Here is a 15,760-nt window from a genome sequence, read left to right as displayed (position 1 = left end):
TCGGATTTCCGGGTGGGAAAAAAAGATAATTATCATGGACGATCAACAGAGAGCGCTAAAGCACTATCCAAACGCTCTACTGAGTACCCTCTCATCACCTGGCAGAAACTTTTATAAATGTACAAATATTCTAACATATAATTTATTTCTATTCTGTTTTAGTATGCAAGTCATAAAAATAAAATTATAAATACAAATAAATATTTATGTTTTTCACGGTCTTATTTGTGACGCCACTTGGGCAAAGTTTTAGTAGTATAAACAGCCTACTTTATACATTCAACACAGAGTTTACTCATATTTGTTTTAGTATACAACTATAAATATAGTAAATAATAAATATAAATAAATCCACATTCCCTGATGTCATTTGTGATAAGACCGATTTGGGGGGAAAAGTTTTAGTTTTGAAATATTTCTAATACAGTAGATAGGAAACAGCAAAAAAAATAAAACAATTATGTACATCTGTATATAGACCATTGAAGACAGATAGATAGATAGATAGATAGATAGATAGATAGATAGATAGATAGATAGATAGATAGATAGATAGATAGATAGATAGATGGATAGACATTTATATATAGGAATATAAAAAACGTCATTCCTGACTGTTGCAACAAATGCTATCTTTTAGCTTTGATATACAGGGACAAGTTCAATTAAAAGTCTAAGCTCAATTGTGAAAATTTCCACTCCTGCTTCCCAACAAAACAAACAAACTGTTAAATGCACTTTTATTACAGAATGCCAGTATAACAACAGAAGTGATACTTTCGCACTGAACCACGGTACAAAAAAAATGAACGTATCAATATTTACAATATGTACAAAATCTTACAAGCAAAGGTAGCGTCACAGGCATCAGTGTATCTTTTTTTATGAAAAATGATCAGACTTTTAGGCATAACTTGAACAACCGTTAACTTCTTACATATATTCTTTTTAATCTACAATACAGTCTTCCACGCATAAACTCCGGTTGACTCCAGTTAAAAGTGTTGGAAATTGAATGTTCCCCCATGTAGAAAATACGGTTATGTGTGCACTGGCTGTTTTAAATAATCTCTCATTCATCCAATTGGACTTTAAATAATCATCCATTCTTTCAGTCAACAATACCACGCTCAGGTCACGGCCTGAATCTTTGTGCCTGACAATTTTTCAGGCACTCAGAGGTCACTATGGCACATTTCCGTGAAATTTTACCCAGGAATCTTTTAAGAACCAGTCATTGCTCGTGAAGACATTAGATGTTTTAGGTTGTGTCTGCAAAGCAACTTGAGCATTTTTCTTCCTTTCCTATCAGTCAGCAAGGGCCCGATTCTTTGATGTCCTTCAAAGATTCTACTGAGTGATGATCTCAAAGCGTAATCGAAAGGAGTTTTGATGACGGTCAATCATAAATCTCGTCAAACTTTACGGAGAAAAATCAGACCCACTGTTTTACGGAGGATCAATACTGCAATATCAAGAAAACAAATGTATGAATAAATACCTACAAATGCCATATAAATAAATTAACACATACATAAATCACATGATACCTAAATTAGTGGTCTCAAACTTAAGTTACTTGGGGGCCGCCGGAGTTAGGGTATGGGTAAAGGTGGTGGCCCAAATCGAGTTTTCCACCAGAAAAGCACTTATCTGCTCGCAAATGTCTTAAAAAATATATGTATATTGTTTACAAAATCACTACACAAAATTATATTAAAAAAAGGTACTTCATATCTTATTGTACATTACGTTGCACTTTAGGATGGCAGTTTTTAATTTAATTGAGCATTATACATGTTTCAGCGACACATTCCATTTCTTTGAGATTAATTCAACCACTAATAAATGAATCCACAATTTGTATGGGCTGCACTTATATTAAACGTATATATTAAGGCCGTGGCTTCAAACTATCATGCTATGAGTTTTAGACCCCTGACCTAGATAAAATACATGCAATGTATTCATGTATTTCGGAAGTTTTGTAATTTTTTTGGGTCATTTCTTTATGTTGGTATTTGTTTTGTCATATATTTTGTCAGAATAAAAGGTTATTCTCATGAAAAGGTAACGTATTGTCCTGAACTTTTCACCTATTAGTCGATCAATAATGAATGGATTGGCTGCTACACCAAACAACCTATAGGTGAAATGTTCAGCAGGTTTGACCTGAACAGTCATTTGAAAAAGATTGTGTTCTGACAAAATGATTGGCAAAATACATAACAGAAACAACAAAGCAAATGTAAACAAAATGCATAAATATATGAATAAATTGTATTTATGTCATATTGATGAGTTAATCGTTTTGTAGACACTCAAAAATAGGAGATAAGATGCTAATGGATTTTGAACTTGCAAGGAGAACAGGGGAAAGCCTGAAGTTCAGATGACTAATTCCAACCTTTTCTACAAGCGCTCCCTTCGTTTTAATCTCCTAGGTTACAAAGACAGATCCAGACAGATAAAGGGTTTGGAAATCAAAGAACAGCAACATGATTGGCCAATAATGACAATGATGTAAACCAGGGGTTTCGAACGTGGTGCCGGCAGGCACCAGGTAACCCCCTAAGGCAGCAGACTTTTTTAAAAAATATATAATGTTTCATTGTGATTTTCTAGGAAATTTGATTTCTAAGTGCCGCAATGTTTAGTTGTTGACTATTTTAACCTAAGAATTACAACCCAGTAATAACATAATAACAACATTTGTAATCATATTTCCTTTTATAAATTCATAAAACTGGTAATCCATTGTGCCAATTAGAAACAAAAATAAGCTCTGTTTCAAAAAGGTTGGCAACCCTTGATGTAGCTGTACATAATTCAAAACTTTTTTAATTTCTGCCGCTATAACCTGATTTGTGTTTGATCATTGCAATCTCGGTCAGCCTGTTTATGATGAACATTCAGGTACATGCATTTCTTAGAGTTGGAGTTTGGACTGTAGTTGAAATAGACATTTTCTTACCTTTACCATTTTCATGCTACACTAATGAATAGAAACAAAAAAAACAAACAAACCAAGAGACAAGTATGACTTCACTCTCCAGCATCACTCCCTTCAATTCTTCTTACCTAATGTGTTCCGCACCGACCAGCTCTCCTTAAAGAAATATTAGAGCAGATAGGCACAGTGGGAGAAAAACATAAACTCAGTTGGGCATTGTTAATACACTTAATAGAGAAAATGTTTAACTTCCAACTTTTTAAGGACACCTAAAACGATGTAACCCACCTTAGGCACAATGGGATTTAATTGTGTGTTAATTTATTTACATGGCATATATTTGTTGGTACCTATCTATTTATGCATTTATTTCTACGTATGACAGGAATGGTCGTCCATACAGTTCTCAAAGTTTACCTTTGATGACAAATACAACACACCACATACATAACATTACTATTGAAGGTTGTGAGTTTTTTCAAAACGAGTACTGGGACAACAAGTATCGAGTACTAGTTTACTGGAACTTTTGACTGAAGTATCCAAACTCACTCGTCATCCGAGGAGTCTCCAAACACACGACAGGCCGGACAAGAAATGTGGACCCTGTGAGCGAGAGAGTGCAAAAGTATGCAGAATAAAATGAGCCTCAGTTTCTAAGGGTCACACTTGCAGTTCGTGGTTGTCCGTGCAGTGAAAGCGGTTCAGTTTCTCTCGCTCCCGGTTGGAAATATCCACCTTTGGGGCGAGAGGCTGCTTCATGGCAGGGGACGAGGAGTGCGAAGGGGCCGGGGTCGGGGGAAGAGTTAACTCGATTTCTTCATAGCAGTGCGGGCTTGTGGCGCTGGCGCCGGAGGTTGTGCCGGACGGCGTTAGGATCAGGGGGGCGGCAGGCGGCGGGAGCGAAGGGGGGACAAGAGGATCTAGATTCCGGATTAAGTTGACGTATTCCCTTTGGTTGTTGATGGTCGCCTCGTCTGGCGGTGGGGCTTGTTGCTTTTTGCGCTTGTGCTGAAAGTGGGACAAGATGAAGGCGCATGCCGTGCAAGCGCAGACCAATACCAGTGCCAGGACGCCCAGCAAGACCATGTAGAAGCTGAATGCTCCTTTTGTGTCGGAAATTGCACCTGGAGATGGAGGAAAAACTATGCAGAATATGAATACAGTAATCCATCGCTCAATTGCAGTTTCTTTTTCGTTGTTTTGCTCCTTCGCAGATTTTCTTTATGCATTGTGTTTCTCATTCTGGTAAGATCTTAAGCCCGAGCCAGAGCCAAGCCAGAGCCGAAATCTGGGTTGTGTTGGACCAAAAATGTCAATTATGCCTTTGGGTTCGGGGCGGGCTTCTCTTTCGCTGACTTTTTTAAAAATAATTCATCCGTCATTGTTTTTTTATGTAAAGGACCCGCGCGATGTATTCCACCATCCTCACGCGTCCGTGCACTCAGCCACGCAACAGGGGGACGGAATCCATCGCACAGATTCTCCACAAAGAAAAAGACACAAAGAACAATGATGGGTGGATAATTTTGAAAAAAAGGCATTGCGAGAGAAGCCATCCTGTACCTGAGTCTTCACAAAAAAAATCTGAAGATTTGGTTCGCTTTGGGGTTTGCCCCTCAAATCAAGTAAATTTGTCGGGACCGGGCTTTAAAACCCGCGGACCCGGGTCGGGTCTGGCTGAATTTTTTTTTAGGCCTGATCCTCTAATTCTGATTGGCTAAACAGTCTACGAGCCCCTTTTCTGCCTGTGTCTGCCATTATTCGGTCTAAGTTGTACACAAACAGCTTGACAAACCTGCACTACGCATGCGCAAATCTTTTTAAATTTTGAGTTTCTGTAAAAGCCACAACGTCAACAAAATGCTTTGGACCGACAAAAGCATCAAAAGGCAGAGGAAAATGTTTTCTATCAGGGACAAAGTTGGATTAATTCACATGTTAATGGAAGGTAAAAGCACTTTTGCGTCACATTTTTAGAACACAACACCCACAAAAAATGAGGAATTGCTTTAATGCAAACAGCAGTCAAAACAAACATTTTAGTAAAAACAGCTCAGCTAACATGAATTATTTTGGGGGGTTAAGGGTGGCCACTACTGGTAGTAATTGTTGGCAGTTGGGGAAAAAGTATTTCTAATTAATCTGCATAATAATTTTATAGAAACAACATTAACTATTGCTTACATTAAATATAACATTTTGCTATGTGGCTCAAAGCTATCCCGTAATGCAATATATTGCAAACTAAAGAGCAAACAAACTAACAAGCTCTAGATAAGGAGTCAGGCAAAATTTTGACAAAAGGGCTGGGAGGAAAAACAAATATTGATTTTAATTATTGTATCTGCACATACAGGTCTCAAATCCGATACCTCTGCAATACACAAGGGAAAAAGAAAATGTATTCCTATCCAATTATTAATTATTATTAATTATATTATCACTGCCATTTCAAAAATAAATATTTATATTTTGGGGCATTTTAAAATTTAGTTTTGCATTTTCAGCAGATACCACTAATAATATTTTTGCAAAGATTTAAAAACAAATTTAAATATTTAATTTTTTTTTATAACCCTCTTAAGGATGTTCAGTTGCAATATGCTAGTTATACAGAAGAATGTATACCGGAGCTATACCCCACCCTAGTGGGACATGGCTTGAGTCAAGAACGCGCTTACATTCTTGATATTCTGTGGCCATATGCATTTATGAATAAACAAACATTTTAACATTTCCAAGTACATTAAAACATTTTTTTGGTATGTCATAAACCATTTATGAAATTGGTTTTGAAATAATCAGAACTAAAGCAAAGTCATGAATGATGTACCTTTTAAATGCACTAAATTTGATAAAATGCATTCAAAAAACATGGCAGGCTCAGAAGTGTTTTTTAATTCAATTTTTTAAAAATTTTGATGAATAATATGATGAAATTAGCAAGTAAGGAAAATCTCCCAAACTATTTGAATGTTGTGGACTCTCGGGACAGGAGTGGCACCAAATAAACATATTTTTATTGGTAGTACTTTTTGAAAAATTGTATGCATATTATCTATTGTTTGGCAGGCTGAATAACAAAGCCTACCTGTAGTTTGCCAGCCGCTGCACGAGATATTAGCCAGCTAAAATGCTAAGCAAACAGATGCCTAGTTAAAGCGCTAACCTGATAAATCGCTAACCAGGTTTTTATCTCGCTAGCTTGTGTTGCAAAATGTAAATGCGTCACTGCATACAGAGTCTTGATTGTATGATTTCTTCATTTATGACCTGTCAGCCATTGACTGCACACTCAAGAGTCCTAAAGTCATTGTCTTGTGGCTCAGTTGTGCGTGGAATATTCTGTAATGAAACTTTGTAGAAACTGGTCTTCTCAGGTTCTATTTTGTCAGTCTCATTACCCAAATATAAAAAAAAACACACAGAAAGCAAAGTAATTTCTTCCAAAGCTAGCTGTCGGTCCAGAACACATAAGTGCATGGTTGTGAGCATCAAGACGGATTGTCCTAGCTAGCTCTGTAGCTAATTAACCAACTAACTAGTAAGATATTAACAAAAGGACTTAAGTGAGAGACTACAAGTTACTACTTTCTAAAGCTAACACTGATGTTCCAATTTCTAGCAAGAAATGTGTCTGTCATCTACAGCAGGGGTCTCCAACATTTTTTAAGCTGAGAGCTATGTGTTCTTACTAATTAGCGCAGAGGGCACCAGGTTTGATCAGAATTTCTAAAATAGCAACTCAGCTAGGTGGCCTACTAAATTGCTAAAAAGTAACTTGATACTAAAAAAACTAAAAGAGAGATAAGTAATTTGGTAAAAGAGTAAGAAGTCAACTAAATAGCCAGATAGAACGCTAAAGAAAGCTAGACAGGCCAAAATTAGAAAAAAAAGATAAAATGTTAGTTATGCAGCATGCACAAATGTAAAAAGCTAGCTAGATAGCTTACAAAATAGCTAAAAAGTAAAAAGATAGCTTGCCACAAAACTAAATATGTAGCCAGATAGCTGGCTAAAGTCCCCCCCAAACAATTTAGTTTGTTGTTTTTCCTGTAAAATAAATCAATAAAAGACGAATAAATGAATGTGTTTAGTAGACAAATAGATTCTCATTCTACTCTCTTATTTAATTTCTTACAAATAATTATCAATACTTGAATATATTTTAACTTTGTATTTATATTTATTCATATTTGTATTTCTAAAATAACAAATTATCACGTTATCAATATGTTATTGCCAAGCTAGTGATTTTAAAAATAGGGTTGAATGGACACAGTCGACCAATAAAATGTAATTTTACGAGAAAATCACAATGACCTTGCATTGGTGTGTAATTTTCAGAACAGGTCCGTGGGCACCTCTCCTGTCCTTAGGAGGCACCCCGTTCGAGACCCCTGATCTACACTATGTGAAGCTATCTTTGCTAGCTTTAGGCTAAAGGTGTCAAAATATGAGGTGAAGAGTCTGTGTGTTAGCCACCATCCAACCATCCTCTTACCTGGACATTGAGAACCCAAACAAGGGCTCTTGAGGCTGAGGCAGTCGTTTCCTTGGTAACCATCAGGACACACACACATGTACTGGCCATCAATGTTGTGACAGGGCATCCCCTGAAGGCAGGGGTTCGGGTTGCACATGTCTAATAAAATCTGGTTTAATAAAAAGAATACGATGTTCAATTAATAGTGACAAGGAAAGTTGACATTCAATTAAGCTCAGTGTCACTGTCGAATTACAGTCTTAGACCGACCTCGCAGAAGTTTCCGGAATATCCCAAAGGGCAGTCACAGGTGACGGCGAGCTCATCCTTTTCCTTGCACTGCCCTCCATGCAGACAGGGGGCACTATCACAAGGGCTGGGCCGAATTTGGCAATATTTTCCAGAGAAGCCAGGTGCACACAAACATTTGGACCCGGACATTAGGTCCTATGAGATCATTTCAAGTCGTGTCAGTATGCAGTTTGTGGATATACTTGCCGTAGAATATTCCAAGAAACATAATGACTCACCTCACAGTGTCCACCGTTGAGACACATGTTCTGGCAGCTGCTGTTTCCTAAGACCATATTAGCAAAATTATTCATCACTATATAAGTTCTGCTTCCAATATTGGACACTTGCAAAAGAGATTGCATGGGCTGCCAGTTCGTTATTTTGACATTTATAGCGCATTGTCTCGTGTTATTTTCATTACTATGCAAATTATTGTCACTATCTACCAATTAGGTTGTTGTTCTTTTATGCTTATGTAACCTTGGGGATTTAATTAAAACAGGCTCAAAGGTGTGCTTTTAGAACAGGTTGGAATTTCTTATCTCTTCCCTGTTCTCCTTGCAAGTTCAAAACCCATTTATGTCTTCCCTCCATATTTTAAGTGGATACTAAACCACGGGTGAGGTAAATTTTTGGTGCCAAGGACTGGTTTAATGTCTGACTATTGTATATTCACGCAGCCCGTCTCAATATTAACATAAGTAATAATAGCGATAATAAAAAAAATAATAACAATAACAACAACAATATTAATAATAAGATCAAATCCACTGTGTAATCACTAGAACACTTGAGATCTAGATAACATAGGAAAAAGCATTCAATTTTATTCTATACCACACAAGTTTTTCTCATGGTACCATGTTGTACAATATATTGTTTTTCCTATATTCTTTCACATAATGCTCCGTTGCAGCATTGCACAACGTAGCGCCGTGAGTACAGATACTGTTAAGGTTAGATCAAATCCATTGTATTTTCCTTTGTCATCTACAATCCACGTGACCTAGTGGTTAGGACTCTCATTGCTCTCACTGCTGCGACCCAAATTCGATTCCATTTGCATCCGATGTTGAGCATATGAGGTTAGCATTATTTGTCGACTTATCAATCTTTGCCCGATTACGGGTAATACACTGTCACAGTTACCATGGCGCCCAGTTGGTCCCAGCCGAGTAGCGCTGTATTCTGTCGTGATTGCCACGGCGCCCAATTGTCCCCGCCCATGGACTGAGACGCATTGACTGATTGCTCCTTTGCAGTACTTAAACGTGCTCCTTTGAGCTGTTAGGTGTCTGAGCGTTTGTGAAACTTTCGCGATACTTCTGTGAGACTTCTGCAAGACTTCTGTTAAACTCTGTGTTAAATGCCTAGTCTGTGAATCTGCCTGTGTTTGATCCTTTTTTATTTTTGGCCTGATCCGTTTGTTTTTGACAACTTTTCTTTTTCGGATTTGAATCCACTTCCGTGATCATCGATCCCCGGATCGTGTGTGCGCGCATGCCTCCTCTCCCCAATAAATTGTGAGTACGTTGCGCGAGTGGGTTCTAAATTCAGTTTCCTGTCCTGGTCCGTGACATATACTACCGTAATACCTTGACACGCATGACACGCACCCAGACTTAGAGGTTTTTTTTGGTGAAAAAATATGTGAATATACATGAATAAATACGGTAAGACAAAAAAATAAGGCTTTTTTTCTCTCTTTACAGCTCGGTACCAGACGACCCACAACCCGGTACAGGTCCGCAGCATGGTGGTTGCCAACCACTGTACTATACTATAAACCTTTCACTTTATTATATCTTCAAAGTGCATGGGGAAAGAAATAAAGTAAAACTAAAAAATGCCACACTCACTAATGTCACAATTTGGCCCTGACCATCCAGGAAGACAGTCACAAAGGTATCCACCAATCAGGTTGCGGCAAGAGCGGGCATGAACACATATTTTCATTTCACACTCATCAGCGTCTGAAAGAAGCGGAAAAAAAATGAAATCAGTTGTCATGGTGACAATCAATTACATATAATGGAGTATGAGTCTACATTAGTCAATTCGTTCCAGGCGTGTTTGCCTCTATGGCTGAATGATATCAAAGAAGAGACAGCAAAAGATTTTGATCCAGTGCTAGAGCTCAGGTTATTTGTCACTTGACTTGGAAGGAGTGTGTATGCTAAGGTATGTATCATTTTAGCACAGTTGATCCATCACAATGAAAAATGGATCTGTTTTTTATTTCGATCCCACGGCAACGGGCGAGTGTATAAACCGTGTGTGTATATGCCGCCCGACTGTATACTGGATCTCTGACAACAAAGAAGGCCCGAAGGAAGACACTTGTCAGAGTGAATAAATGCATTATTCCGCGAGGACGCGGCCCTGGAGGGTGGACGATGTTTGCGGTAAAAAATGAATGGCCCACCAGAAATCGGTAACATTTGCTCTCATCGCCTCTTGTTGAAATGCTGGTATGAACGATAATTGAGATAAAAAAGAATGCAAGGAGGTACCAAGGCTAAAAAATGAGAGTTCCTTTGAAACAGTGGTCACAAACCCTTATGAAGTGGAGAGCTACTTTTTTGTTTTTTTATGCATATCGAAAAACACAACTCATCATGTTATTACTATGCTTTTATTATGTTGTGATGAAGTTGTTATTATTATGAGTAATGTTAAAAAGCCTTGGGCAACCATTAAAACCTTGTATAAGGGTACTGACTAAACATTTATACATTAAAGGTGAATTATAAAGCACACTTTAGATGAATTGATCATTTATTTAAAGACTCAGATAATATTTATGATTCCTCATGCCAGTTAGAAATCTAATTCAATAGAATTGCACAACGACCAGTGACTGTTGAGCTATTTTTAGAAGCAGTCAGCGGCCTACTCAGGTCTTTTAAGGGGGCTACCTGGTGCCTGCAGGAAGTACGTTGATGACCCTTGCTCTAAAATCAAGTTTGAGTTCATGTTAAGGTCATTAGAGCTCTTATCTTGGTGCGCTTTAGAGTAGTTAATATTTGTCACTATAACATAAATACAAAAAAATGAACCCTTTTCTTAGTTCCTCTTTGGAAAATTTTGAATGAAACCTATCTTTATAATTGATGGTAAAATAAACTGTTTTTTTTATATTGTTTGCCATTTTTTTCCAAATTATTTTTACCGCTTGGGAGTGCACAATACGATGCAATAGTTTGGGTTTTTCTAAACAAAATGACCCAGACTTTTAAGTTCAGAATGAACCAATTTGTTAATTTAAGTATAATACTTTTTTATTACAGAATTGCATCTTACCTAAAAAAATAGTAATTAGATATTTTTGGGATTTTTTTTCTGAAAAACAACACTGGATGTTGAGTCAAATGAATCCAAGTATTGGGTTATTCCATTTTTTTTACCCAATATCGGCTAGTTGAGTTTTTAAAGTGTGGGGGCGTCTAATTTTAATTGTTAAAATATAAGGAAAACACTGCAAATTGTATAAAAGAAAATATGCAAGATTTGTTTTTCTTGAATATCAGTATCAGTGCCGATACCAGCCTTTAAGGTATCGGACTTGTGATGGTGGTAGATTGGCTGCCTTATGAGGGCCGTTTTCCAAACAACAAATTTAATTTAGTGTCAAAAAGTGGCAGACAGACCCAAACGCAGGGCAACAAGGAGATAAAATGCAAGGGACTACCGAAACCCTGATAGGGGGACCTTTATTAAACAGCAACCAAAAAAGCTTTTTTAGGGAAAGGACCCGGAAACATAGGAGGGGTCTTGGGTAGAAGAAATTCTTAAAGGGAAAAAAACTTATATCTTTATATCTTTAAGAATGGCTACACTGGACATACTTGGGGCGCTAACGAGGGTGAGAAAATGTTGACGTGTGAATGACTTCTGGAATCAAAACGGTTCAGCAAATAGGTATGGGAGGCTTGAGTATTTATAGAGGAATTGGCTGATTGACTTGATCAAGAACATCTGGGGAAGCGGAAAATGTGTCAGTGCTGCTATCTGTTGGAGAAGGACCGCCTGCTACAAACGTCACACGCTGCAGTTCAGTGCCAAAGTGCGCACTTTGGCGCTACAATGATATTATTCATATCATAAAGAACATGCTTACCAAACTATCACTGTAACTCCTAATCATGAAATCCAAAGAAATTTCCATCCTCTGTGTAGCTGTAGAAGATGCGCCGCTTCCTCTTTCCACCTCTACGTCTCCTACGTCAGACGTCATTTCCGCTTCTCGCCATTAGCTTAGAAGCTTTACAAACTTTCTCTCTACTTTTCGGACGAATATTTCACTATTTGAAGCTTGTAATCTGCGGAGTACAATCTTTTTTTCCGGTGCCATTTCATTTAGTTTCATCCCGCTACACTTCACCGAAATGCACACTTCAGCGCGGAATTCGGCGCTGCAATTTGAAGTGCACACTTGATTCATCGCTATATAAGTTAGAAACGTACACATGGCCGTCGAAGTACGCACAGCGCCGATGTAAAGGTTCGGGTTTACTTCGGGCTCGGTCCCTCAAATCAAGTTAATCAGGCGGGTTCGGGTGGGTTCGGGTTGGATCTTTTTAGGCCCGATCTTACCTCTAAAGCTGAGGTATTGAAAACAACTGTATTTACAACATTCCAAATTGCATCAGCCGACATCACACGTACCAATACCTTGAAGTAACACCTGCAATCACTCCTACACATTCTGCAATTTACAAAACTTCCCCACTATAAAGCATTCCAACCAAGTTCCAAACACGTCTGCTAGCCCGGCGAGGTTTTCATATCGACCCACTGACCCAGCTGGCAGGTTCTGCCGCCCCATCCTGGTGGGCAGATGCACTGGAAACCTCCTGGAGCCTCCTGACACGTTGCACCAGGTCCACAGGGGCTTCGGTCGCATTGCTTTACAGCTGCCAAGAAAAAAAAAAACACCAATTCATAACAAGGATGATAATAGGAGTAATAATAATAAAGCCAATGAGCAACTCTTCTTGTGTAGTGTTTACATGTGTATTAAAAACATTGTGTGTCACATCAGGGCGTACGATTGGCTTGGAAACCATGCAGGATTGCAATGCAGACGCTTCAAAGGCTTTAAATGTTTTCTGCTTCTGTGCTTTCTGTGCAAACAGTGATAAATGCAATCATCTGCTGGGCACACAAGGTTGACAGGCAGAGTGGAGGATGAGGAGGAGGAAGATGAGGTGTGAGTGTGTCTAAGTAAGAGGGGGATGGGTTCAAATGTCTTGCTACAAACACATCTCAAATAGGAATCAGTCAAGGAAAATAAGAAATATCTCTCCAATGTGTCCGTCAAATCTGAGGGGTATTGAGGGCAGTGAGTGACACTCCAACCCTTTAGGTGGCAGTAATGGTTTGTGTTTAAGAATTATATTTTTTGTCATATTTCTCCATTATAACACATCTTTTAACATGATGAGTTACATGTTACATTACATCATCATTTTTATTTATTTAAATGAAAAGGTAGTCTTTGAACATAAAGTTTTACGATTATACATGCCGAATTTAGAGTTTGTACATACGTTTGTGCATATGTGATGAATTTCATCTTTTTTAATTGTGTTTCATAGTTTAGCATCTAACTTTTAAGTTAAAGTCAACTCACATGTCTGAGACTTCCTGTGATTAATGGTTATACAAATAAATTTGACTTTACACCATTACTTAAATTCCATATTTTTACGTGACACTTTTCTCTTTAGTCACACTAACATTTTCCCGTTCTTGCGTGATAAATTTTACATTTGATCTCTTTACATGATTGCAATTTTGCATAAGTGTCACACTTTCACGGTGTGAAATAACAAGTTAAACTTTTGAGTTGGATTTTTTTTATATAAATCAAATGTAAGAACCTTATCTTTAAAAGTGATTTTTTTTATCCATACAGAAAATTTGCCAACTAGTATACTTTTTCATGCTGTTTTTACATTTTGAGATGGAATATCCGAGTATATGGAATGTTCAAAGTTCAAGACTTGTATAGATTTAAAAATGGATCCGGAATGTATGAGAGTTTGTTTTTTTAATGCATTGAAAAAATAACTTTATCATAATATTCTAATTTTCTGAGATAGTCTTTTACAGCTTCTGTAGACTTGTTCTGGGCCCTGGCTAAGATGAAAGTCACAGAGAAAACGGCCAGAAATAAAGTATTGACGACATTGTGCAATATTTCACCACTAGGATTTATTGTGTGGTGCAACCGAAAACAAGTGCTACAAAGCACAAGAAAGAATACAAACTACAAAGACTCAAAAGACCAAAAGGTAAAAACATTTTCTTCAATTTTTTTACCCAGCCTTTCACAAAGTTTTTTTTCTGGAGCAGCAAGATGGCAAACAATCATGCCAGCTTCCTATTCTTATGTAGAATAAAAACAAATTGAAAACAATTCTTGACCTAAAGGTATTTAACAAAAATGCATGTTTTTTTTATGATATTTTTGTGTATTTTTCCTTATAATTCAAATAATTAGATATGTTTTTTAACAAATTAGGTTTTTTACCAGTACAAGGCGATAAATAATGCATGATGTCCCTTAACTTTTAAAAAAATGTATGTATATTCAAACCAAAATCTAATTAAGGATATTTTGTCATGATTACCGATGTGACTCACGTGTGCCCGCTCATTTGGCGCCAACCGCTGCGGGCTCTGATAGGCTCCCCGTCCATATTTAAACCCAGTCCTGTCAATCCCCTGTTGTCAGTCCGTCTGCGAACTTCAGTATATACTAGGCAAGCCTTTTTCGACCCTGACTCCCACCTGTCCCGTTTTTGCTTCCGTCTGTCTCCAGCTTCGACCCATTTTGATCCTGACCACATCTGCTCTCCCGTCCCGGCTTACGACCGCTTTTTGTCCCCGACTCCGTCTACTCTCCCGATCTGGCTTACAACTCGTTTCCGACCCCGACCACGCCTTGCTCTCCCAGTCCCGGCTACCGACCAGTTTTTCCGTCCCTGACACCGCCATCACTCGCTACGGAAGATCCACTTCCGTGTTCGGATCACAATCCGAGTACGAGAGCGACTTGCTTCCCGCGTCCAGCGAACACCAGATCGTGGGCGCAGCCCTTCCTCTTTCCTTTAATAAAACTTGTGAGAAATGTAAAACAACTGGATTCTGTTTCTGTTCTGGTCCTGACATTTATATTTAAGTTCTCATGCATTGTTTATCCAAAAAAGACTTCCAGTATCTCATAACCAACATTTACATAACCCAGCAAACTTTTTTCCACCCATTCAAACCCGAAATCTAATAATCCAGCTGTCCTTTGGACAACTAAACAGACTATTCCAAATATATAAAGACGACTTTAATTAATATTGCCCATACACAAAACCGGCGTCAGAGCTGCATTGTGGCCACTCAAGCAACAAACAAAAGCAAACCTAATCGCCCTCTTTTTCCTCTCCTCTGCTTGTCTCGCTCGTGTCATAACAACAACAATAAAAAAAATACATCTTGTTATTGTGTATACACGGCGACGGGGAACATCAGGGATGCGGAACGCGCCTTGTTTACACTTTGGTCTCTGACGCACAATCACGCGGAATGTGCACGCATACATTTTCACTTAAATGACGCACGGCACGCATGTGATCTAAGCTCCGATTTGACAGCTCGCTTGTTACTCCACAAAAACATACTTGACCTTTAGTCTTGCTTGGCGGAGTTTATGAGGTGTGAAGGCAAAGTGAGGGAAACCAGACTCAGCTTGCTTGGAGAAATGACAAAACTGGCCTGATTTACATTTATATTAGTCGACCTCTTATCATTAAAGGCCATAATGCAAATTATAGTGGATGTAGCTTGAGATGTTTAAGAGAAAATTAGATCTATCAAGGAGGAGGATCAGCAGCACGGTAGAAGACTGGTTAGCACGTCCGCCTCAAAGTCCTGAGGTCTGAGGTTCAATTCCAGCTACCGACCTACCCATGTAGAGTGTGCATCTTCTTGTCACGGTTGCGCATGGCGGCCAATTGGCCGCG

At 38.3% G+C, this 15,760-nt stretch overlaps 2 protein-coding genes across 3 annotated transcripts in view; one reads left to right on the top strand and one right to left on the bottom strand.

The window, feature by feature from the left end:
• The window catches only part of wdr53 (WD repeat domain 53), a 206,053-nt gene that overhangs the window by 18,619 nt on the left and 171,674 nt on the right, over positions 1–15,760 (top strand). The gene's annotated exons all lie outside the window — the stretch shown is intronic.
• The window catches only part of LOC148357953 (uncharacterized), a 93,236-nt gene continuing 78,199 nt past the window's right edge, over positions 724–15,760 (bottom strand). The window contains exons 9-14 of one of the 2 annotated variants that reach the window (XM_088345428.1): positions 12,539–12,652; positions 9,596–9,709; positions 7,973–8,019; positions 7,713–7,889; positions 7,461–7,611; positions 724–4,098 (exon numbers count right to left, since the gene is read on the bottom strand). In XM_088345428.1, the coding sequence (XP_088201554.1) occupies positions 3,617–4,098; positions 7,461–7,611; positions 7,713–7,889; positions 7,973–8,019; positions 9,596–9,709; positions 12,539–12,652 (1,085 nt within the window). In that variant the 3' untranslated portion in view covers positions 724–3,616. The remainder of the gene's footprint in view (positions 4,099–7,460; positions 7,612–7,712; positions 7,890–7,972; positions 8,020–9,595; positions 9,710–12,538; positions 12,653–15,760) is intronic. The other variant, XM_088345429.1, reaches the window with a different exon arrangement.

Source organism: Urocampus carinirostris, chromosome 10, assembly GCF_059441175.1.
Source record: "Urocampus carinirostris isolate Australia breed hairy pipefish chromosome 10, RoL_Ucar_1.0, whole genome shotgun sequence".
Classification (NCBI taxonomy): domain Eukaryota; kingdom Metazoa; phylum Chordata; class Actinopteri; order Syngnathiformes; family Syngnathidae; genus Urocampus; species Urocampus carinirostris.
The sequence above is the reverse complement of the archived record's forward strand: the minus strand, read 5'-3'. Positions and strand labels throughout refer to the sequence as shown.